This window comes from Pezoporus occidentalis, unplaced genomic scaffold (genome assembly GCF_034315485.1).
Source record: "Pezoporus occidentalis ecotype Australia unplaced genomic scaffold, CSIRO_AGI_Poc_V1 ctg114, whole genome shotgun sequence".
Classification (NCBI taxonomy): domain Eukaryota; kingdom Metazoa; phylum Chordata; class Aves; order Psittaciformes; family Psittacidae; genus Pezoporus; species Pezoporus occidentalis.
Genome location: NW_026912929.1, coordinates 191,875 through 210,673, shown reverse-complemented (window position 1 = coordinate 210,673; position 18,799 = coordinate 191,875). Strand labels below are relative to the sequence as shown.

General features: G+C 42.1%; 1 protein-coding gene and 1 long non-coding RNA gene across 6 annotated transcripts in view; one reads left to right on the top strand and one right to left on the bottom strand.

The window, feature by feature from the left end:
- Window positions 1-18,743, bottom strand: part of LOC134172758 (uncharacterized) — a 37,525-nt gene extending 18,782 nt beyond the window's left edge. For 2 of the 4 annotated variants that reach the window (XR_009968000.1, XR_009967999.1), the window contains exons 1-2: window positions 18,725-18,743; window positions 1,508-1,567 (exon numbers count right to left, since the gene is read on the bottom strand). This is a non-coding gene — a long non-coding RNA (uncharacterized LOC134172758). Of the gene's footprint in view, window positions 1-1,507; window positions 1,568-9,533; window positions 9,662-14,220; window positions 14,279-18,440; window positions 18,531-18,724 lie in introns of those variants that run through there. The other 2 variants (XR_009967998.1, XR_009968002.1) reach the window with 2 other exon arrangements.
- TRH (thyrotropin releasing hormone) lies at window positions 8,281-12,326 on the top strand. 2 transcript variants are annotated; one of them, XM_062636129.1, is made up of 3 exons: window positions 8,281-8,455; window positions 9,470-9,688; window positions 10,870-12,326. In XM_062636129.1, exons 2-3 carry the CDS (start codon window positions 9,493-9,495, stop codon window positions 11,442-11,444), a joined length of 771 nt encoding a protein of 256 aa, XP_062492113.1. In that variant the 5' UTR covers window positions 8,281-8,455; window positions 9,470-9,492; the 3' UTR covers window positions 11,445-12,326. The 2 variants fall into 2 exon arrangements, with proteins under 2 accessions (XP_062492113.1, XP_062492102.1); XM_062636118.1 differs by lacking the exon at window positions 8,281-8,455 and having other exon boundaries at window positions 9,220-9,688.
- Window positions 18,744-18,799: the final 56 nt, after the last annotated feature.

The following is an 18,799-nucleotide window of genomic DNA, read 5'->3' as shown; positions in this document are numbered from 1 at the left end:
AACTGCTTTAAAATGTATCTTTGTTCATATTCAGGCTCTGCTGAAAAGGCCCACAGGGTGACAGAAGAGTTGAGAAGCACAGAGACTTTGTGCCTCACAGTCTTCTCAGCAGAAGCAGGTATCAAATGACTCAAGAAACTTTTACTCCAGTGCTACATGCTCATTCACTCAGTTTCCCTTGGGATGCACAGTGTGCCAGCTGGGCAGATGTGAAGAAGACATGAGAAGATCACAGAATCCTTCTAAAAGCCAGTACTACTCCTGGTCTCAGCATATACCTCACCAGACACGTACATGTCTTTATTGTCCCATAAAGCATGATGTCCAATATCTGGCCTATCAAACAACTTTAATTATAATCTCTGCCCCCAAATGGCATCTGAATACCCACTGATTCTCAGTGTTGTTTCCTTTAAATGAACCCTTAAGCACCAGTGGAGAAGCCTATTGTTATTACAATGACTATGAAAGTTATAAAGATGCAAATAACATAAAGGTCTTCGTCATTATGTAGCTAGTAGCATAACAGGAAAATCATCTTACTTGAATGACTGGTTGTGGTGATCGTCTTCCTCCCCCTAAAATCTCTGTTGTGTATCAAGCTCCATGAAAATGACTATGCATGATGGACAGGGGAACAGTTCTAAACTGAGGACTCTCAAGTTCCCTCATTAACCAGGTAATTCACTCAACCCTCCAAAGAAGAGACTTGCTGATCTACTGTGCACTACATAATGTGCACATTTCAGCACTGCATTAGATCTCTGATGGCTTCTGTGATTAACCAAGTACAAACTGTAGAATTTCCTAGTTGATTTCTAGCCACTAATCCATACCTTTGATACAGTGAAGGCTTGAATTTTAAGTAACAGATTCCACATTCACTGGTGCCATTAGTGATGAGTGCAAGTGAAAGAAATAAAAAGGCCATGACTATTCTCTTTGCTACACGCTTCACAGAGACAGTGGGATTAAGAGACAGTACCAGAAACTGGAGACTGTATCACTACTGTTTGCTAAGACCTTCCCATAAATGGTCCATGCTGGAATCAGAAGAGCAAAAACTCTGGTTGTTTTCATCCTGCTGGTAATGCCAAGTGACCAGCTTTCTTATAAGCTTGTCCTTACACAGGGGAAGAAATACTTGCCTGGATAAAATGACTGTCTTCTTTCTTCCAAGTCCCTTTGAAACACTGCATCAAAGCTTACAAATCCACTGTAACCTAGCCCTGATGAGCTTGATGATGATCTACAGCTACCAAAGCTCTTGAAACAACATATTTATGTTCAACACAACTGATGTAATTATTGCATCTTCTCACTTGCTCAATCAGTTCATACACCCACATGTGTATATACATATATATACATACAAACATATGTTTGGTAGGTGTAGGTCTATGAAGGTGTATGTATATATGCATATATAGATGTATGTACATAACTGCACTTCATTCTAACTCTTTTGGGATGGACAGTTTCAGTTCTACTTCTTTATAGTACTTACCATAATGGGATTCTGACCTTGACCACTGATGTGCTGCAAGACTCTTTAAAAGCTTGTAGCCTAAAAGATAAAATGACTAATCTTACTGCAGGAAGAATAACACAGGGTAAGCAAATTTAACTCCTCATAAAGCGAGCTGACCAAATAACTTAGTAACCACTAAGAACAATAAAGCCACATGAAAATGTTAGTAATAATTCATTAGTAAAAAGCACACACAAAGTGCATATGCATAGTCACAGGTACAGAGAAATAACAGAGGGGAACACTTGAAGTAAATGTTACCTGTTTCAACCAGAGAAGCCGATATGGCTGACATCTGAGATTAACTTTGTTAGTAACACCAGATCACTATTCAGAATTCCTCTCTACACCTGATTGCAGGTAGCACCCCCATTAAGAACAGCTGCTCCTGGCTGCTGTGTATAGGTAGGCACTGATGCAGCTGCCTCGTTGGCACAGTCCTGCTACTGGCCACAGTTCCAATATGGACAACTTGAAGGCAAATCATATTTGCACTGCATCCTTTAAGCAAGGCTTGAGGTCACTTTACTGAATAATTTATGCAGATGAACAGCTGTCTTTTACAGCAACTGAAAGCAACAATAAGAAATAAAATTCTTACATTTTAAAAGCTGCAATAGAAAAGTCTGAATTTCAAGAAGATATTCTACAGCCAGCCACAGGGGCCAGTTCTAGAACTTCTCACGCTGCTTTTACTCCGTCTTATTTGTGCTCCCACCGTGGTCTCTGACCGTTGGGCAAGCACTATGTATGTCAAGATTTCAGGAGTTTCTGAGCCTTGTACCTTTGACTTCTGAACAAGCAGGGACTGGCAGGTGGGGTTTCAAACGTGCTCTGTGCTGGTTGCTCCCAGTGAACCTGACAGGAGAACTAGCTGCAAGCTGAGGACTGGTGACTTCAAATTCCAAAGCAGCATTTTCAAATGCACCAAACACTAAATCTCTTATCAGCTCTTCTCTCCCTCACACAAGTTTGTTCCCTTTCACACCCAGTTATGGCTTGTCTATCATAATGAGGATGTGTTAGGAGCAAGTGCAAAGAAACAGGATAGAGGAAACAAATTATCATGTTATCCCTTTAATTGCCATGGGAAGTAGTGACTTCCTATTTACAAACCTCCAACTGACTTTGCAAGGTACATGACAGCATGAATCAAACTTACTTCTTAAAAGGAAGCTGGATGACCACCATTTCTATCATACCAAATCGAATTTCCCTGAATATCTTCTTGCTACATCATGAAACTTGCCCCAGCTTAAAACCAGTATTTTTGCAAGGTATATCAAGCTGTATATTTGCTTTGTCCAATGACTAATTCCCTGTTGGAAGTGAACAAGAATCTCCTGAGTGCTGTCATTAGCTGGGAAATAACAATAGGCTGAGCAGCTGGGATGTTCTGGGGCCTGGAGACACAGGGTCTTGCTTGTTTCATTAAGTGACATTATTTGGTTTGAAAAACCCTGGACTGTGCCTGAAACAAGAGAGAGGGCACAGTGGTAATCTTTCTGAAGATGGCCACTTTATTCCCAAATTGCAGGACTCTCCTGACTAGAAAGCCCTAGTAGAAATGACCCTGCATAAACACTGCAGAGATAATGACAAAATAAAGAAACATTACTGTGAATCCATTGAGATCTTTAATTTCAAACTGCCACCATCCCACAAGGAACAAACTGTGAGTTAGGCTGACTCTTAAGTATACAATTAAGTCTGTCAAGTTCTGGCTCCATAATATGCTGTTTAATATTGAAAAGTCTGTCAGTAAACCAGTATGTGGGATTATTGTCATAATGCTTTGGCTTTGCTTCCTCATGAAACTATAAAACAATTCAGCTGTTATAAGCAACATGTTATACTTTTGGCAACAGTTTTAATGTTATGTGGGATACTTCCCCTTTCCTCAAATTTAATAGCCTTCCCTGGCCTTTATGGATTTAAACTGGTGATGGGAGCTGTGTGCATTCCACGTGGAATTTACTCAGTAATTCTATTAAGAGCTTCCCCACACAGAAACTAATGTTCTCATCTCATTCAATACTCATCCTATTCATTATTTAAAACAGAAGACTTAATCTCTTCCTACATTAAGTTTCCTCAAGGGATTTTCTATTAGTTTGAACAAATTCAAAAGATTAAGCTTCAACAAGTCTGTGTTTGCAAAACTACAGAACTCTGGGGCTTACAGTTAGAGAAGAAGGTTTTGCCTTTTCTGGAATTTTTGAGAAAGAGGGTGTCAACTGGAAGTTACAGTCTTCAAAATCGCCCCTTAACTGTTGTTCGTCACCATTTTCAGGTCATGTTTCAAGTGATGTTCAGCATTAGCCAGCAGGGCTCCTCATGATTTCAAGCCCATTCTCTAGGCCAGCTCATTCACCTGGCTTTAACTAGCAGCTACCCCCAAAAGGCCTCAGAGCTCACATCAGACACAAGTATTTCCCACCACAGGTGCTTGCAGTATGCAACAGCAGAAGCATCACAGCTGGGGCTCAGTGCTGGAAGAAACAGAGAGCACAGGACAGGAGTTGCCTTCATTTCCCCTCCTGGATTGTATATAACCAATGACTGAAAATGAATGGAAAAAAAGTGCTATTAGTCCTCAACAGTTTTGGTTTTTGACGAATCACAACAGGCCACCTGGGCTGTGACATGCTGTGCTGCTGGCTATGTGAAGCTCCTCTCGCTGGGCATGTCAGCCACAAAGGGGCTCACGTACGCTAGTGCTGGCTGTGACTATAGCAGCTGCACTTCCAAACAGAGTTTGTGTGTCATTAAACCCACTAAACACTATCTAGGCCCATTTACTTAGCAAACAAATTTTGAGGACTAGGTAGACACAAGTTGTTGGGAACCCTGCCCCCAGAAATGATTAATATTTAATAAAATACACCTTTTATTATAGTCACTTTCATCATGCAAAAAGCTGACAATTCTGGGGCATCGCAAGTTCTTTTTTAGTCCTGAGAAACAAACTTTCAGACACAAATGCCTCTCCTCAGCATTAAGAAAGGTCTGTATCCCTGAAAGCTTGCCTGCCTTGCAAAACTATAATGTTGGTCTAATAATAGGGACTATATAAAGATCATAGTGGCTGTGTCCACTCTGGCATTCTGATGTTATTAAAATCAATAAGAGGAGAAGCAGGAATTTTACCTCTCACTAAAATACAGTATGTCCTCCTGCAGGGGGAACTATTTACATATTCGGATACACGAGAAGCTGCATTTTAGAAAGGATCACACAGAAAGAGAGTTGTTCACCTATTACTGATACCCATCTCCCTTATTTTCTTCCTGATTAGTTCAAGTTAAGGAATGAAGTGGGAGGAGTGGCATAAATAAGCTGTGATTTCAGATTTTCCCAAGAAAACAGAAGAGCTGATTTGCCTCTCATTTCTGTTAGCAAACAAGTCCTTCCTTATTTACAACACTATCTCCAAGAGGAAGTTCAGACAGAACAGCTGAGATCTGCAGTCCTTGCAAAAAACAGAATTCAGTAAATAATCAAGAGGATAAAATTGGTTAAAGAGAGGAGATGCTGGAAACAATAGTCCCAGGGACAGTGGACTCTTAATAAGAATTACGGGATGCTTTAAGTAGCTGGTGGAGAGATTTCTCTTAGCCAGGAGAGGAGGCAACCTTTTAAATGAGAAAGATGTGTCTTGTGTTGTATTACCAAAAAACCATGCTCTTTTAATAAGGGAAAGCTAAGTGAGTGGAAGAAAACCAAATGGATTCTGGTCTCCCTTCCTGACCATGCCACTACAGCTCTGTGACCCAGAGCAAAGCACTTAAACATTCAGCACCTCTCAGTGAAACTGGTAACACAACTACGATGGCAGGAGGCACATTCATTTCACAAAACAGTATTTTTTATCCTATAGCTCAAGAAGAACTGTTTCCATAACAACTCCTACATTCCATGACTCCTAGAGGGATGACTATACTTCAGTTTCCCATTTCTGACCATGACCACAGCAAGGTATCCCAAGGAAGACAAAAATGCAGAAATCTGCCAGGGAGAACTTTCTGCCTAACTCCAGGCTGTCATGGTTGACTGACTGCACAAAACACAACTGTTTATATTCCTTAAAACAGAGATCAGGCTTGGGTTAGCAGCAGATTTTCTCATTATTCACCTTCAAGATTTTAGGGACCAAGAACTGTGTGCCCAGTGACAGACATCAGGCTGAGTGTTAGGAGCACTGACTCTGAGCTGGACAAGTACTCAGGACAAGTAGAGGACCCGGCTCCTGTGCTTGTGGAGAGCAAGCTGAACCAGCAATCCAAGCTACATGCAGGCTGGAAGAGGAGGAACACAAAAGGCTCTGGGTTTGGAGCTGTCTGTCTCTCGGTTTCTCCATTTAGAAGCCCTTTCAGAAGCTGGGGTGCCCTTGAGAATGTTGTAAAGAAAAATAAGGAACTTCATCAACAGAACTGATAAAGAAGCTCAAAGGATTTGAAGCACCTGTGATAAAAAACAGTGGCTGGGTAAAGGGGTTGTGGATCACAGCAGTGCTGAAATATATTTAGGTATTTTGGGGTGAAGTACGATAGCTGGACATCTCTGTGCAATTCTAGAATCAGCAACAGACAGATATGTGCTGGGAGCCAAACCCTGTGCTGAGACAAGCTCTGGGCAAGTCTAGGGTGTCAGTAGGTTTGTGGCAGACAGAAAATTACAGCTTGGAAGGTGGTTCTGGAATTTGAGAAAAGAAACTCTCCCTCCTAACCATGAATTCAGCTCTGTGTCATGAATAATTGTGTAGTGAGTGGGAAGAAAGGACATTAATAATTCTAAAATAAACCTCCAGAAATCTTTTAAATAGAAAAATTGCCTGCAGGGAAAATGAAACAGGAAAAATGTGGCCAAAAAAGCCAAAAGGAATTCTAAAAAGAAAGATAACATATTAAACAGAGACAGTTTTCCAGCTGTGAAATAGGAAAAGGCTATCATTCATAAGAGAAAAAGACCCTCTGAGGTGCTTAAATTTAACTTTCTCCGTTTAAACAAAGCATTAAAGAGCTACTAAATCAGTCCAAAATAGAACACGAATAAGTGAGCAAAGTGCCAGATGCCTGGCTGAAAGTCCTGACCATTGCACTGTGGATATAACTTTGCACCTACTAAGAAGCTTTCCAGAGAGATGTAGTTTGTAACACAGGATTTCATCCCTGGTGAAGTCCTCAGGCCAAAGGTGTCAAGAAGCAGATTTTAATGAGAATGGAAAGAGACTGACCTCTCTTCTTGTGCTTCCATGAGTAATCTTCGGCACTCTATTTCTGTCAACAAATAAGGGAACTTCTTTGATGAAATTATGGTTGTAAAATGAAGGAGAATACAAGCCAAATTACACCCTGCAGTATTTTACTGAGCCTGACTTTTGGATCCAAAATGCTCAGAAAACATTCCCTTTGAGTTGTCTCCTAGGGGAAAGGAATCCCTGAGCAGTGTACGAAACAGTGTAGGATTTCTGACCTAGCATTGGATTCATTCCTATTCACTCTTATTCATTCTGGCATAGTGGGTATCCCTAAGAGAAGAGGAATCCCTAGCTCCTACCTGCTGGAATGAGGGGTCTACATGCATTTTTATGCTATGTAGAACACCTGTACTGGTAACCAGGAACTCATCTACAATGTCTAGAAGCCAGTTTGGAGCTACTACTGCTGTTCTGACCAGGGGTCAGACACCCAGAAGTCTGCCCAAGCGCAAAAAAACTAAAATGCAGAGCTTTCAAGAGTATTCCCCAGATGCCTTCTGTCTGAGGCTGTGGCACAGCACTCTAGAGAGCTGCAAACACAGCAGTGTCCTGCCAAGAAAGGTGTTCTCAAGACATGGTGACAAGTTGTTGGGTTTTGTCACTAGCTACTGCTGAATATAACTTTTAACTGAAACACTTTGATGGCAGTGATGAGAGGGACATACAAAGGTGGTTTGTGTTCATGACAATGGTAGTAAATGGGAAAGCAGAAAACCACTGACTCCACACTTGGCTGAAATCTTCCATGCAGCAACAATAAAAAAGTCCCAAATTGCTGCAATACTGTGAGCAGTCTGTACTCCAGTTGTAGTCCTTCGTATTGTCATCAGGATCACTAAGGTTATCAAAGAATCACTAGCTCTTTATCTGTGCCCCTGCATGGTCTGTTTTTAATAGTACTGTGTGGAAGAATACCTTAAATAGACAGGTTAAAGAGAAGGAGTCTTATTTCTAGTTACAATAGTATAATGCTTTTTGAAACTCATAGCAGCAACATAACTATATTTTAATACCTAATGCTTTGCACCCCATAGTCTAATGTACTGTTTATGGAAGCCTATACCAAGAAAATACAGAATTGCGAGCCAAAACCTGTCATTCAGAACAAGAACCAGTGCTATAAACTTATGTAAATACAATCCATTAAAATTTTTCATTGGTTTTCTTCCTTAATAAATTGCCTGCCTCTCTGCATTTACTCCACAGTGCTTCCTTAATAGAGAATATACAAGCTTCTTTCAGTTAAGAGAAAAACTTCATTTTCTCTATGCTGTGTTATCAAAAATTCAACATAGTCTCTTTAAAGAATGGAAAAATAGCATTTCTGGGATTGGAGCATGGGTATACAGAGGTCAGCAAATAACTATCAGAGTTTTAAAATGCATTCAAAATGCAGAACTCTGACATCAGCAAAAACCCCTGAAAACATCACATCACATCAAATTACCTCACAGCTATTTGCATAAAGGGTCCAGAGGCAGTACAGTATAAGAACACAGACACAAGCTATCCAAAGAGAACTTAGCAACAGTTCTATTGGATACTGCGTGTGTCTGTAGCAGAAAAAGGGCAAGTCTGGAGCTCAGATGTGCAAACAGCTTTAAGGGACTAAGCAACCTCTTCTTGGCAGATGCATCAAGCAAAAATCTGAAACTACAAACCAGGTAATTTACCAAATCATTTCCTTTTTAGCTGATTCTAACTTTCTGTCTAAAGATTGCTCTGAGCAAAATAGCCTATGTGATATTCTTAGGGCTTTTATGGAAGGACTTCATCAGAAGTGATAGAAACCTGCCATCAAGAGAGGTAATAAATTCATTCTCTATTCTAAAAATTTCTAGAACTTTATAAGATTGTGCATTTCTTTTACGTTCTGAAGATACAATTAAGCTCAATGACGGCTATATTAGTATTAAAGACATATTCCATTCTACTGAAGGAACTCTGCTTACTGGAAAATAAATCCATAAGTGCATTAGGAAGTCCAGTGCTAGCTAGATGAAACAGAAAAACATTTGTTATCTGGGCAAGGGGTAACGGAGGGTATGACTAAAAAAAATGAGGTGCTTCCCCAAAGCAAGGAATCTCCCTGACGGACAGAGTATAGCTCTTACAATACTGACAAATACACAGACACACAGCTCCTTTAAATACAGAAACAGATATTAAAAACTAATGGACTATTAAAGCTGGGCTTTAACTAGAGGCGGAATGAAAATGCTGCAAATCCCAGTATTGTTTAAACTGAACCCTTAGCAAAGGGAATTGCCTGGTGGAGATTGTTAGCGCAGATGTATGTGTGTGTACCTCACTCATGCAGGGCAACAGGTAACACAGAGTTCAAGAGGGAAATTAATTTTGCCTTGTGGCAGAAGGCAAAGCAAAATCACTAGTTTTCAGAGTTGTGTGTGCATCAGGAAGCTCAGTGTTTAAAATGTCCATATTTATTCTGCCAGAAAAACAACCGGGTGCCTGGTTTTAATTGTGACGAATTTACAGATTCTTTGAAGAATATAAAACAAACTGAGAGGTTAGTAACAAAACTGAGGAAGGACCCTCATAAGCCTTGAATCCCTACAGCAATGCCGTGTTTCTTTTTCAGTGTTTGGAAATGCTGCTGTTATTGCTATGTTTGTTTGCTTCATTGTCTTCCCCTGTTGCTCTCTCGCCCATGAAAGTTGCAGGAACCCTCAACCCCACAATGGCATCTATCCAGCTGCCACTGCTGCTCCTCTGCCTGACCTTGTGTGGTGTGTGCCTCAAGGAGAGGCCGCCCTTTCCAGAGGGAAGTGAGAACATGGGAAGAAGTCCCCTGGATGACATCCTGCAGAGATCTGACAGCCTCATTCTCCAGTCTGTCTTCAAGAAAGCTGAAAAGGAAGGAGAGATTAATAAAGGTATGTATTACACTGGGGACACTCATCTAGTTTTGCTGGCACAGTACTTGCCTGAGATAATTAGATCCAATGTATAGTTCCCAGGTTCTGATGTATATATATCTTACTCTAAGGGAAAGGGAAGGATAAGAGATCTGCTGTGATACACTGACACAGAATTTCCAAAAGCCACTGTTCTCTAAGATCTCCCTGCTTATGCAATGCTGTACCGTCACTAAGCAATTGCTGCATAATAAAAAAGGTAGAAGCCCATCACAGAAAACTTGCTTGTCTAGTAAGTACTTCCCTAAGGAAGCTCTAAGAGGACACATGGAAGACGTTGCCCAGTTGTGGACCCCATAGCTAATGTTATTTGGAGGTGGGAGTGCTACCATTCCCCGACAACCTCAACCCAGTGGTTCCTACACCCCAGCAGAGGTGGGCTTTTCCATGGCTGGGAATGCAGAGGCTGCTCCTCCTAGTCTGCAGATGCTCTGCTCTCACTAGTCACTGCAGCAGAAACAAATCAGACTGCAAGAAGCAGCACAGAGGTGCCTGCCACCAAGGAGCACAAAGCTCCTTCAGAGTGGAAAAACAAGCTGGCTCATTTGTCCATAGAAAAAGCCTTCTTCCCTCTTCACATGAATGCTGAAAATAGATTATGTTGGTCCAAGACCTGAAATATTAAGAAGAGCTTAAGAATGAGCATGAGATACTAATGGCATTATGACTGGCAGCTGGAAATACTGAGCTGGCTTTCAGGTGTCCAGATCCCCGCTTCTACTTGTGTCTCAGACCTATCTTTTCCCTGCCTCATGCTGATTTCCAGCTCTTCACCATATGCAGCTTCTGCAGCTGATTTCTTCCAGCTGCTCAGCATCTTTTACTCATCTCCCTTTACCTGAATCTGACACATTTACCTGTATCAACACATTAGGCTTGATTATTGCATGTCTTTCCATTTGGCTGCAGCTAGTTCCTAGTGTGTCAATCATCCTTGCTAAAAATGTACCAGAACTGTTTTAACAGATGCTATCTGGAGTGACCAAATTTAAGACCATACTTGCAGTTACCTCTGCAATTAAATGGGCATAATGAGCAACAGATAATGGTCCTGCACCATACAACTCCACAAATTCCCATTTCAACTACCTTAGTGAGGACTATGGGGGCTCATTAACATTATTCTTTTCCATGGACAGAATCAAATGCGCCTCTGCCAGAATGGCTTTCCAAAAGACAACACTTTGGGAAAAAGTACTTGAGTGAGCTGGAGAAGAGACAGCATCCTGGGAAAAGAGATGTTGAGGAAGACACATCTTATGGAGACATCCAGAAGAGGCAGCATCCAGGGAAAAGAGAGACAGAAGATGACCTTGACAGCTCTCTGGAGCTAAAAAAGCGACAGCATCCTGGCAGAAGGTCACTGTTGGCACAGGATGCTGACAACCCTAGTTCACAGCTGACCTACTTGAATGAGTTATCCAAAAGACAGCATCCGGGCAGAAGGTATCTGATCTACAAGCACCAGCATCCTAGCAAGAGAGGCTGGAATGATGAGGTAGACTTAAATGATCGATATGGTGAGAAACACCAGCACCCTGGAAAAAAGCACTGGAATTTTGACAGCTCAGATGATGCAGGCCCCTGCAACTTTCAGGAGTCCTTCAACTGTAACAAAGGCAGCTTGTTGCTTGATCTAGTAGAAAATGCTGGCAAAGAAAAACGTCAGCACCCAGGAAAGAGATCAGCATGGGAGAGTGAAACAGAAGAATGAGAAAATCATTGTGTATCCTTTGCATTGGTGAAGTAAGCTGCCAGATCACTAAAAAGTTCTGTTCACTCCCTTTCTGCTTCCTGCTGCTGACCTCTGCACCCATCTTTCAGTGCATTAATGGCTTTGTCACACACTTAAAGGGACTGAGGGGGACAGTTGCATGGGTCAGGCAAGTACTGAGAATCTCCAACTCACCGGATCCAAAGATGAAAGTGCTTATTTCCTTATGGGCCCAGACCCCAGAAAAATACCACTATGTGTGTCCAATTTCCTATTTCCAAATTACTAAAACAGGCTATTAAATATCTGTTCTGATGCTGCTAAAATGGAATAATTATATGGTTTCTTCTCACATCAGTGAAATCAGTAAATTAATGGAGAGGGAGAAAAAAAGAACATCCATGAGTTGTTTCAAAATTAAATTGGATAGGTTTTCAATTGAAAATGATACATTAATGAGACCTGAACCCTTGTGTGCTACAATCTGTCTAGACAGTAAGCACAGAGATAGGAACTGCTCCAACTTGAACAGAATAGATGACTGAGTTTATAGTTTGACTTGGAACTGGCACATGAAGCCTGTTTTCACCTAAGAGGCTGCACAGTGTAAAGTGTTAATGTATCCCAGAGCATCTCAGTTGCAAGTTGTGAACCTGACTGTGTACACCCTATAGCAGAACTCCCTCCCTGGTGTGTCCACACTTGAGTCATGCCACCTAAAATCATGCCTTCTCCTCAGACATTTAAAAATTAAACAAGCAGACATCCTTTTCTTCAAAGAAGGATTTCTGATGTCTCTCCTCTCAAATGAATGCTTTTACTTTTGTGGTGAGATTCCCAAAAGTGTTTGAAATGAATCATTCAATAAACATCAATAATCAACTCTGGGTGTCCTTACTGTTGTGCAAACATGCTGTAATAGAGTGAAAAACATAAACCCAACCCAAGCTAAATAAATATAAACATCAGAGTATTTTTCTAGGCACAATCTTCTTGCATGCTGGTGGTCAGTACATGTTTATATATAAAACTATTTTGCTACTGAAGTGGAAGGATGATTTGCCTATAGATAGATTCCCTTTTAAAATCTGCTACTGTATGACACACAAAGTTATGCATCTGGGCTAAATTCACAGTAACCTTCTTACCTTGTTCACAGGGAACTTTACCAGAAGACTGATTTCCTGTTCACAAGTCTAAAAAATAGATTTACAGGGTTTTGTAATTAATACATGGTTACTGAGTGCACTGAATTATTCATAGCATCACTTCTTGTCTGTATTTTGCTAAAATGCTATGTTTTTATAAACAAATTAGTATGTTTACCACTGTCATTCATCCTTAATACCATCATGACACAGTGCTTTGAGTGTTCCTTCTAGATATGATTGTTTGCTTCCTCACTCGGGGCCTCAGAGCATTTCTTCAGCTATAGAAGTTAGTTTTGCCATACAGTTTAGTTACTCTGATCATCTCAGTGAGCTTTCCTGATGTTAACACTCCCAGGCTGCTCAGCACTTAACACAGTCTATGTACAGGACATACAGAGCTCTCCTATTGACAGGGGCTTTCTAATTCACAAGTGCTGAAGAAATCCTCAGAGGAGGCAGCTGGGAACGTTCCATGCACTTCATATTCCTTCAGCACACTCTCTGTATGGGATGTTCATTTTTCATTTTATAAGGAAAAAAGGATGTCTCTAAAGAATACCATTTCACATACTATTTCCAGCAGTGAAGGAATGCTGCTCACACCTCAGGGAACATTACTACCCAAGACCACCACCACTGCTATAAAATTTCCCAAATAAGTGAAAAACAGGAAAGAAAAAGTTATCAAGTGGGTAAACATGGGCACCAGCAAAAATGCATCACAGTTCCTGCAAGACAAGGAGGCTGCTGTGGCTGCTACAAGAAAGCCAAGGCGGGAAAGGGAGAGAAGCATGAAAACCCAAAGTTGTGCACTCGCCTTGCACCAGTCATGCAAAATCTTATTTCCAACTTTCAATGCCACTAAACCAACCATGCACAGAGGAGTTCTTTATTTACCACAGGTTTACATTTCTGGCATGTTACCAGTCATTGTGACATGGGAATTTGATTCCTAAAGCACAACTTTTACAAGTATGTTCAAAATGAACCTTTTTTCTTCTTGTTTTCCTGCAGTGGAAGGAAAAGCTGATGTGAACAAGTTGTACAATCAACATTTCCTGCAACTCCTGTTCTGTGCCCCCTCCCACACACTTACCAGCCTTGACCACTTTGCTAATTGACCACTGTAACTAGCATGGGCTGAGTGTTTTTAAGGGACATGTGGCCCCAACAAACCCCTTTATTACTACTTTTAATGACTCATTAGTTGGAGAAAATTTGACAACATCATCACCATGGCTGAAGTAGAATCACTGCTTGCCTGGTAACTCACTTGGCTAGCATTAAACAGCCAGCTGCACTTCCAAAGCATTGGTTAGGACATTGCTATGAATAATAACTATGATAAAAATCAGGTACATGGAGAAGCACTGCAGAAGGGATGAGTCTGGGCAAACTCCAGACTGTACAGAGATACGGCACAAAAGATGCAGACAGAGGAATCCTTCTGGTTTTAGGAAAGGGATAAGTGGATGAAGTTCCACTTCACTCCCAGTAAGAAAAGCGTGAACTCTGCAGTCCTACAAGGGTCATGAGGAAGGATTCAGGTTGAATACAAAGACCTCTGATGGGAAAGTTCCTTGAGAAAACGGAATTATCATCCTGCCTTGAGATTACTTTTATACCTCTGTGAAGACATTTGTCCTTTGTTTTCCTTGGTGAAAACACTGCAGCTTTAAAGTCCTAAGAAGGAAACCAAGAAAAGGACATTTATCAATTATCTGCCAATTCACTCTGTCTGCTTACATGAGATGAAGGACCACAGGCTGAAGGAGGGTAAAGCCTCCCCTAAGAACCAGAATCTGATTGGATCACAAATTGCACTGGTATGCTGGAGCATGATACTGATTCCTGACAGAGACAGGGCATGTTAGATACTAATGTAATCGAACAATCCTAGCCAAAAGGCAAAGACAGCTCTTGAGTTTATTTTCAGCCTCATTCACTCACAGCTAACAGGCACTGCACCTTCCTCAAGTTCACATGAACTGGAAAGAGGGGAAATCTGGACTTAATAAATCAAGCAAATACTCTTGCAAAATCGGATGGCGGTAAACCAGGATTCAACTTGCCATATCAAAGGAAGCGATTTCATTCCCATCTTCTCTCTATAATGGATATCCTACCTGAATGCAACTGAGTATGATGCAGCCTAGAGACTTCAGTAGCTGATTGGTATAGGAAAAAATGTGAGATTATGACCAAGAAAACTAGGGAAAGTGACGTGCTTTGAAGAGGTTGCCTAAAATATGATTGCTGTTTTAAACTGATTTTCACAGAGAAGCATATGTTTCCAGCCTAAGTTCCTTCCTGATTCTGAAGCTGCTACTGCGTGGGGCGTCTGAAGAAACTATTGTAAAAAGAGAAGAGGAAGAGGAGAGAGAAAAGCAAAGACAAATGAAAAATATAGTAAAACTATACGGAAGGTTCTCTGAGCCAAAGCAGTCAAGACAAAAAGTAAGCTCTTTAAACAAGCAGGTGCTGTTGAAGAAGACAGCAACACAGCCCTGCAAAAAGTCACAAATCATTCACTATTGAACACCCACTGTTGAGGGTATCTGCTTACTGATTTTAGAGATGCTTTCAAGAAGGGAACTGGTTGCTGTACAAATTTATAGGGGAAATAGAATACAAGAGAGGCTACAGGAGACAGCACCCAAATATAGAGGTGCTTGAAATCTGAAATGAGCCCTGAACATAATCTAGACATTGTGGCATATGGATCCTACAGTTAAAACATTAAATAGAATGCAAACACAAAGGAATTCTGAATCTTCCTTACTGCCCTTTATAATTCACCTACCCTATGTACAAGTGGTGCCACTCCCCAGCATTCAAGCCCAACATCCTAGATTCTTCAGCAGCAGTAAGGGCCAGATAAATTTATGCAGATGACTGGGCTGCCAGTGCTGAAGCAGTTAATAGGCAAATCAGACAAATGGGGCTCAAAAGCTGTCAGCTGCAGCTCTTACAAATCACCACCTGCCAGTTTTGATTGAGGAGTCTGCAAACACAGGAAAAGCCATGGTTTAGCATGGAAATGGAGCGTCTGTCCTCTCTGCACAAACTACTTAAACGGATTTGGTTTGTATCAAAATGTTTACTCCAAGCAACTGGAGTACATCGAATGTATGAGCTTTGTTAAAAGGAACAGCGATGTGTTCCTTTGTGTTCCTCTATTCAGTTCTATGAGCAAAATGAAAAATAGAGAAAATGTTGGTTTAGATCCACCTAAATGAACAATAATTTTTTTTTTTGCAAATAAATTAAAATCAATGCTGTAGGAAGAATTTCATGCTAATCCCTTTCAATGTTAGGAGATTCAAAATTATTAAAAAAAAAATCTATCATTAAATTACAAAACTGAATTTAGGCCAATTTTACACACAGTGCCACTCAAAATTAACTGGCCACTTAGTTTAGTAAGAACACTCTGATTTTCCAAAGAACACTCTGATTTTCCACTCTGCTTCCACCCCAAAATCTATACTGAACTCAACACAACTTTCAGATATTGAACACATTTTTTACAGTGAGTAAGCTGTACTTGTACAAAAATGTCCCACTGCATTCCCTGAGAAGTAGACGGGCATCACCAAGAATTACTTCTAGTCTACATTAATCTCTCCCGTGCTGGGATCAGATTCCATTTTTAACATTTCAAATGGCGCTGAAGATATTACAAGTCGGAGAACACACGTGAACATAACTGGAAGACATTTCTGACAGGACTGTGCCATGGCTACAGGGCTGCCTGTCCCCCTTCTCAGTTGTATTCCCACTGTAGCATTTCAGTAAGGTTTAATTTGTCCCTAAATACCTCTCTTCCTATTGCAACTAGCTGGATGAAAAAAATTCATGTTTGAAGAAGTGTAAACTGGATTGCTTTAGACTGACCTGGAGTTTTTCATTTTGGGAACACTCTCTGTGTGGGAAAGTGTGATGAGCCTGACTAAGAGACAAGCAGCCAAAATCTATCCTCATTTACACCAGCACAAACTTGGATTGCGCTCCTCTGTAAAAAGACATGGGGCCCTCAGAGACACAGGAGCCCACATTTCCCTTTGGGAGTGCACAGAGACCATTCAACACATCACTACATCTGGAAGGCTAATGCTGTATTATCACTTCTATAATTCTCTCTGGGAGTCTCCCAACCAGAGTCTAATACTCTCATAAGGATTCAGATCATCCTAAACAGTGCAGTCACTTAATGTGCAATGAGTTCCTCAGAAAGTATTGAAGACTCTTTAAATCCAGAAACATGCAAACAAATGGCACAGTCACCGAAGCTGTAGAGAAGCACAGGTTTAAGGAAAGAGCTTGCTGTTCAGTACAGCCTCGCTTTTCCTTACACCTGGTACTCTCAGCTTCTGAATGACAGGAGAGGACCGGGCTGCCAGCGGCCAGGAGCATCCTACTGCAGGAAAAAAGTCTTTCAAGCAACCTGCCAAGCAGCAGGGTGGGGGATCCACCGCAGGGCCCCGCAGGTGTGCGGTGGGCTCAGTCGTGCTCGGTGTGACACCTAGTGACAGGCACGGCTTCCATCACCCACTTTCCTTGTCTCTTCCCTACACCTATTTAACAAGAAATGCTTGGGGTTCCTACAGCCCCTTCACTTGTTAAATAAATAATTTAAAAGCAGAATCATACCTTCTAAAAAAAAATAAATAAAAATCTCAATGTTCTATAATGTACCTGACTGTACCTGTCGGGACAGGACCCGACAAGGGCAGCTTTTACAGCATGACAAGATCCCTTATTGGTTTTCAACCAGCAAAACTGGTTCTGTTTTGCATGCTGCACAGAAGGGGGACTGTGACTGGGTGCCACACTGTTTCCACAGCATCTCTTTCTCTACTCATAACTGAATCAAGATGCACAGTTTTGAAAACCAGAGCATAATGGTTACTAACAGCAAACTGTATGTGTAAAAAAAAAACAGAGTTTGATTGTTTCTAACATTCATTTACTGCTATGGTTAAATCTCCAGTTCACGTTTAGGACTTTGGTTTCCCATTATACTTTTGCTGGATGATGGAACAATAAACACAAACCAGATGAAGTTCAGTGGTGATGTGACAAGGTGCACGTAACAGTCAGTGCACAAGGGCCAGATTGCAGGAACAAGACCAAAATTTAGGATGACTAGTAAAAATCCCTCAACCCACCTGTGAACACCCCAGGTGCTTTAGCTGGGATTTGAAGTCCGGAGAAGTTGGGCATCTAGTTATGTAATCCATGCCTTGGAAAAACACTCCCACCCTTTAATGTTTTAAAGGACTTAACTCCAAGCATAAACGTGCAGTGAAAAACCACTTTTAATGTCTAGGACTCAAGTATAAATAGCATTGTCACAGAAGATAATCTCTGCCTCCAAAAGCTTGCAATTCTAACAGGTGAAGCAGGAGCAGGCTCTACGCTGCCGTTATTTCCCCCACACAAGGGAACGCGGGGCAGCAGTTTTCTGCCAGCTGAGACTAAACAGAACCTGGCATCACAAAGGGGCTATCGAAAACCTTCTGCCATTGACACAGCGGTTCGCCAGGTGCTGGCGGGTTCCCGCTTCCCTGCGGCTCCGCCAGCAGCACGGCGCCCGCGTCGACTTTGGAACGCTTTCGTTTGAATGCCTTGGCAAGCTAAGGAAGGGGACACCGAGCTTGTCCCCGTTAGCCACGCCGGTCCCGAGCCCGCTCAGGAGTAACGGCTAGCGGCACAAACCCACCGGCAGCCGACACGAGAAGCGACTAGGTGTGGGATGTCTCGAAGCAGCGGGAGGCCCCGGAACCCCTGCTCCTGACAGGATTCTGTCACAGCGATCGCACGCAGCCTCTCTCACACACACCTGAAAGCCTCGGGATGCTGCAGCAGACCCTGGTACCGGGGTCCGTTCCAGGGGGACTGGAAACAGCGGAGCGGTCACCGCACCCCCATCAGGCGATGCGAGCCTGGTCACGGCCCCACACCGCCGCCACCGCCGCCCCGCCCTCCATCCATAGCTCTGCGATCGGCAGCACATGCCTTAGCGAGGCCCCGCATCTTCCGCCGGCCCCGGATGAGCCCTGCTTGTCCCCACCCCTTCCGCCTATCGATAGCTCGGTGCTCGCCCCACCCTCCGTCGCCCCTTACCGCTCCCGGGCAGCCGGGGTCCTACCGGCGGGTGCCGTTGCTATCACGTGCCTCCTGCTAGGCCCGAGGTGAGCC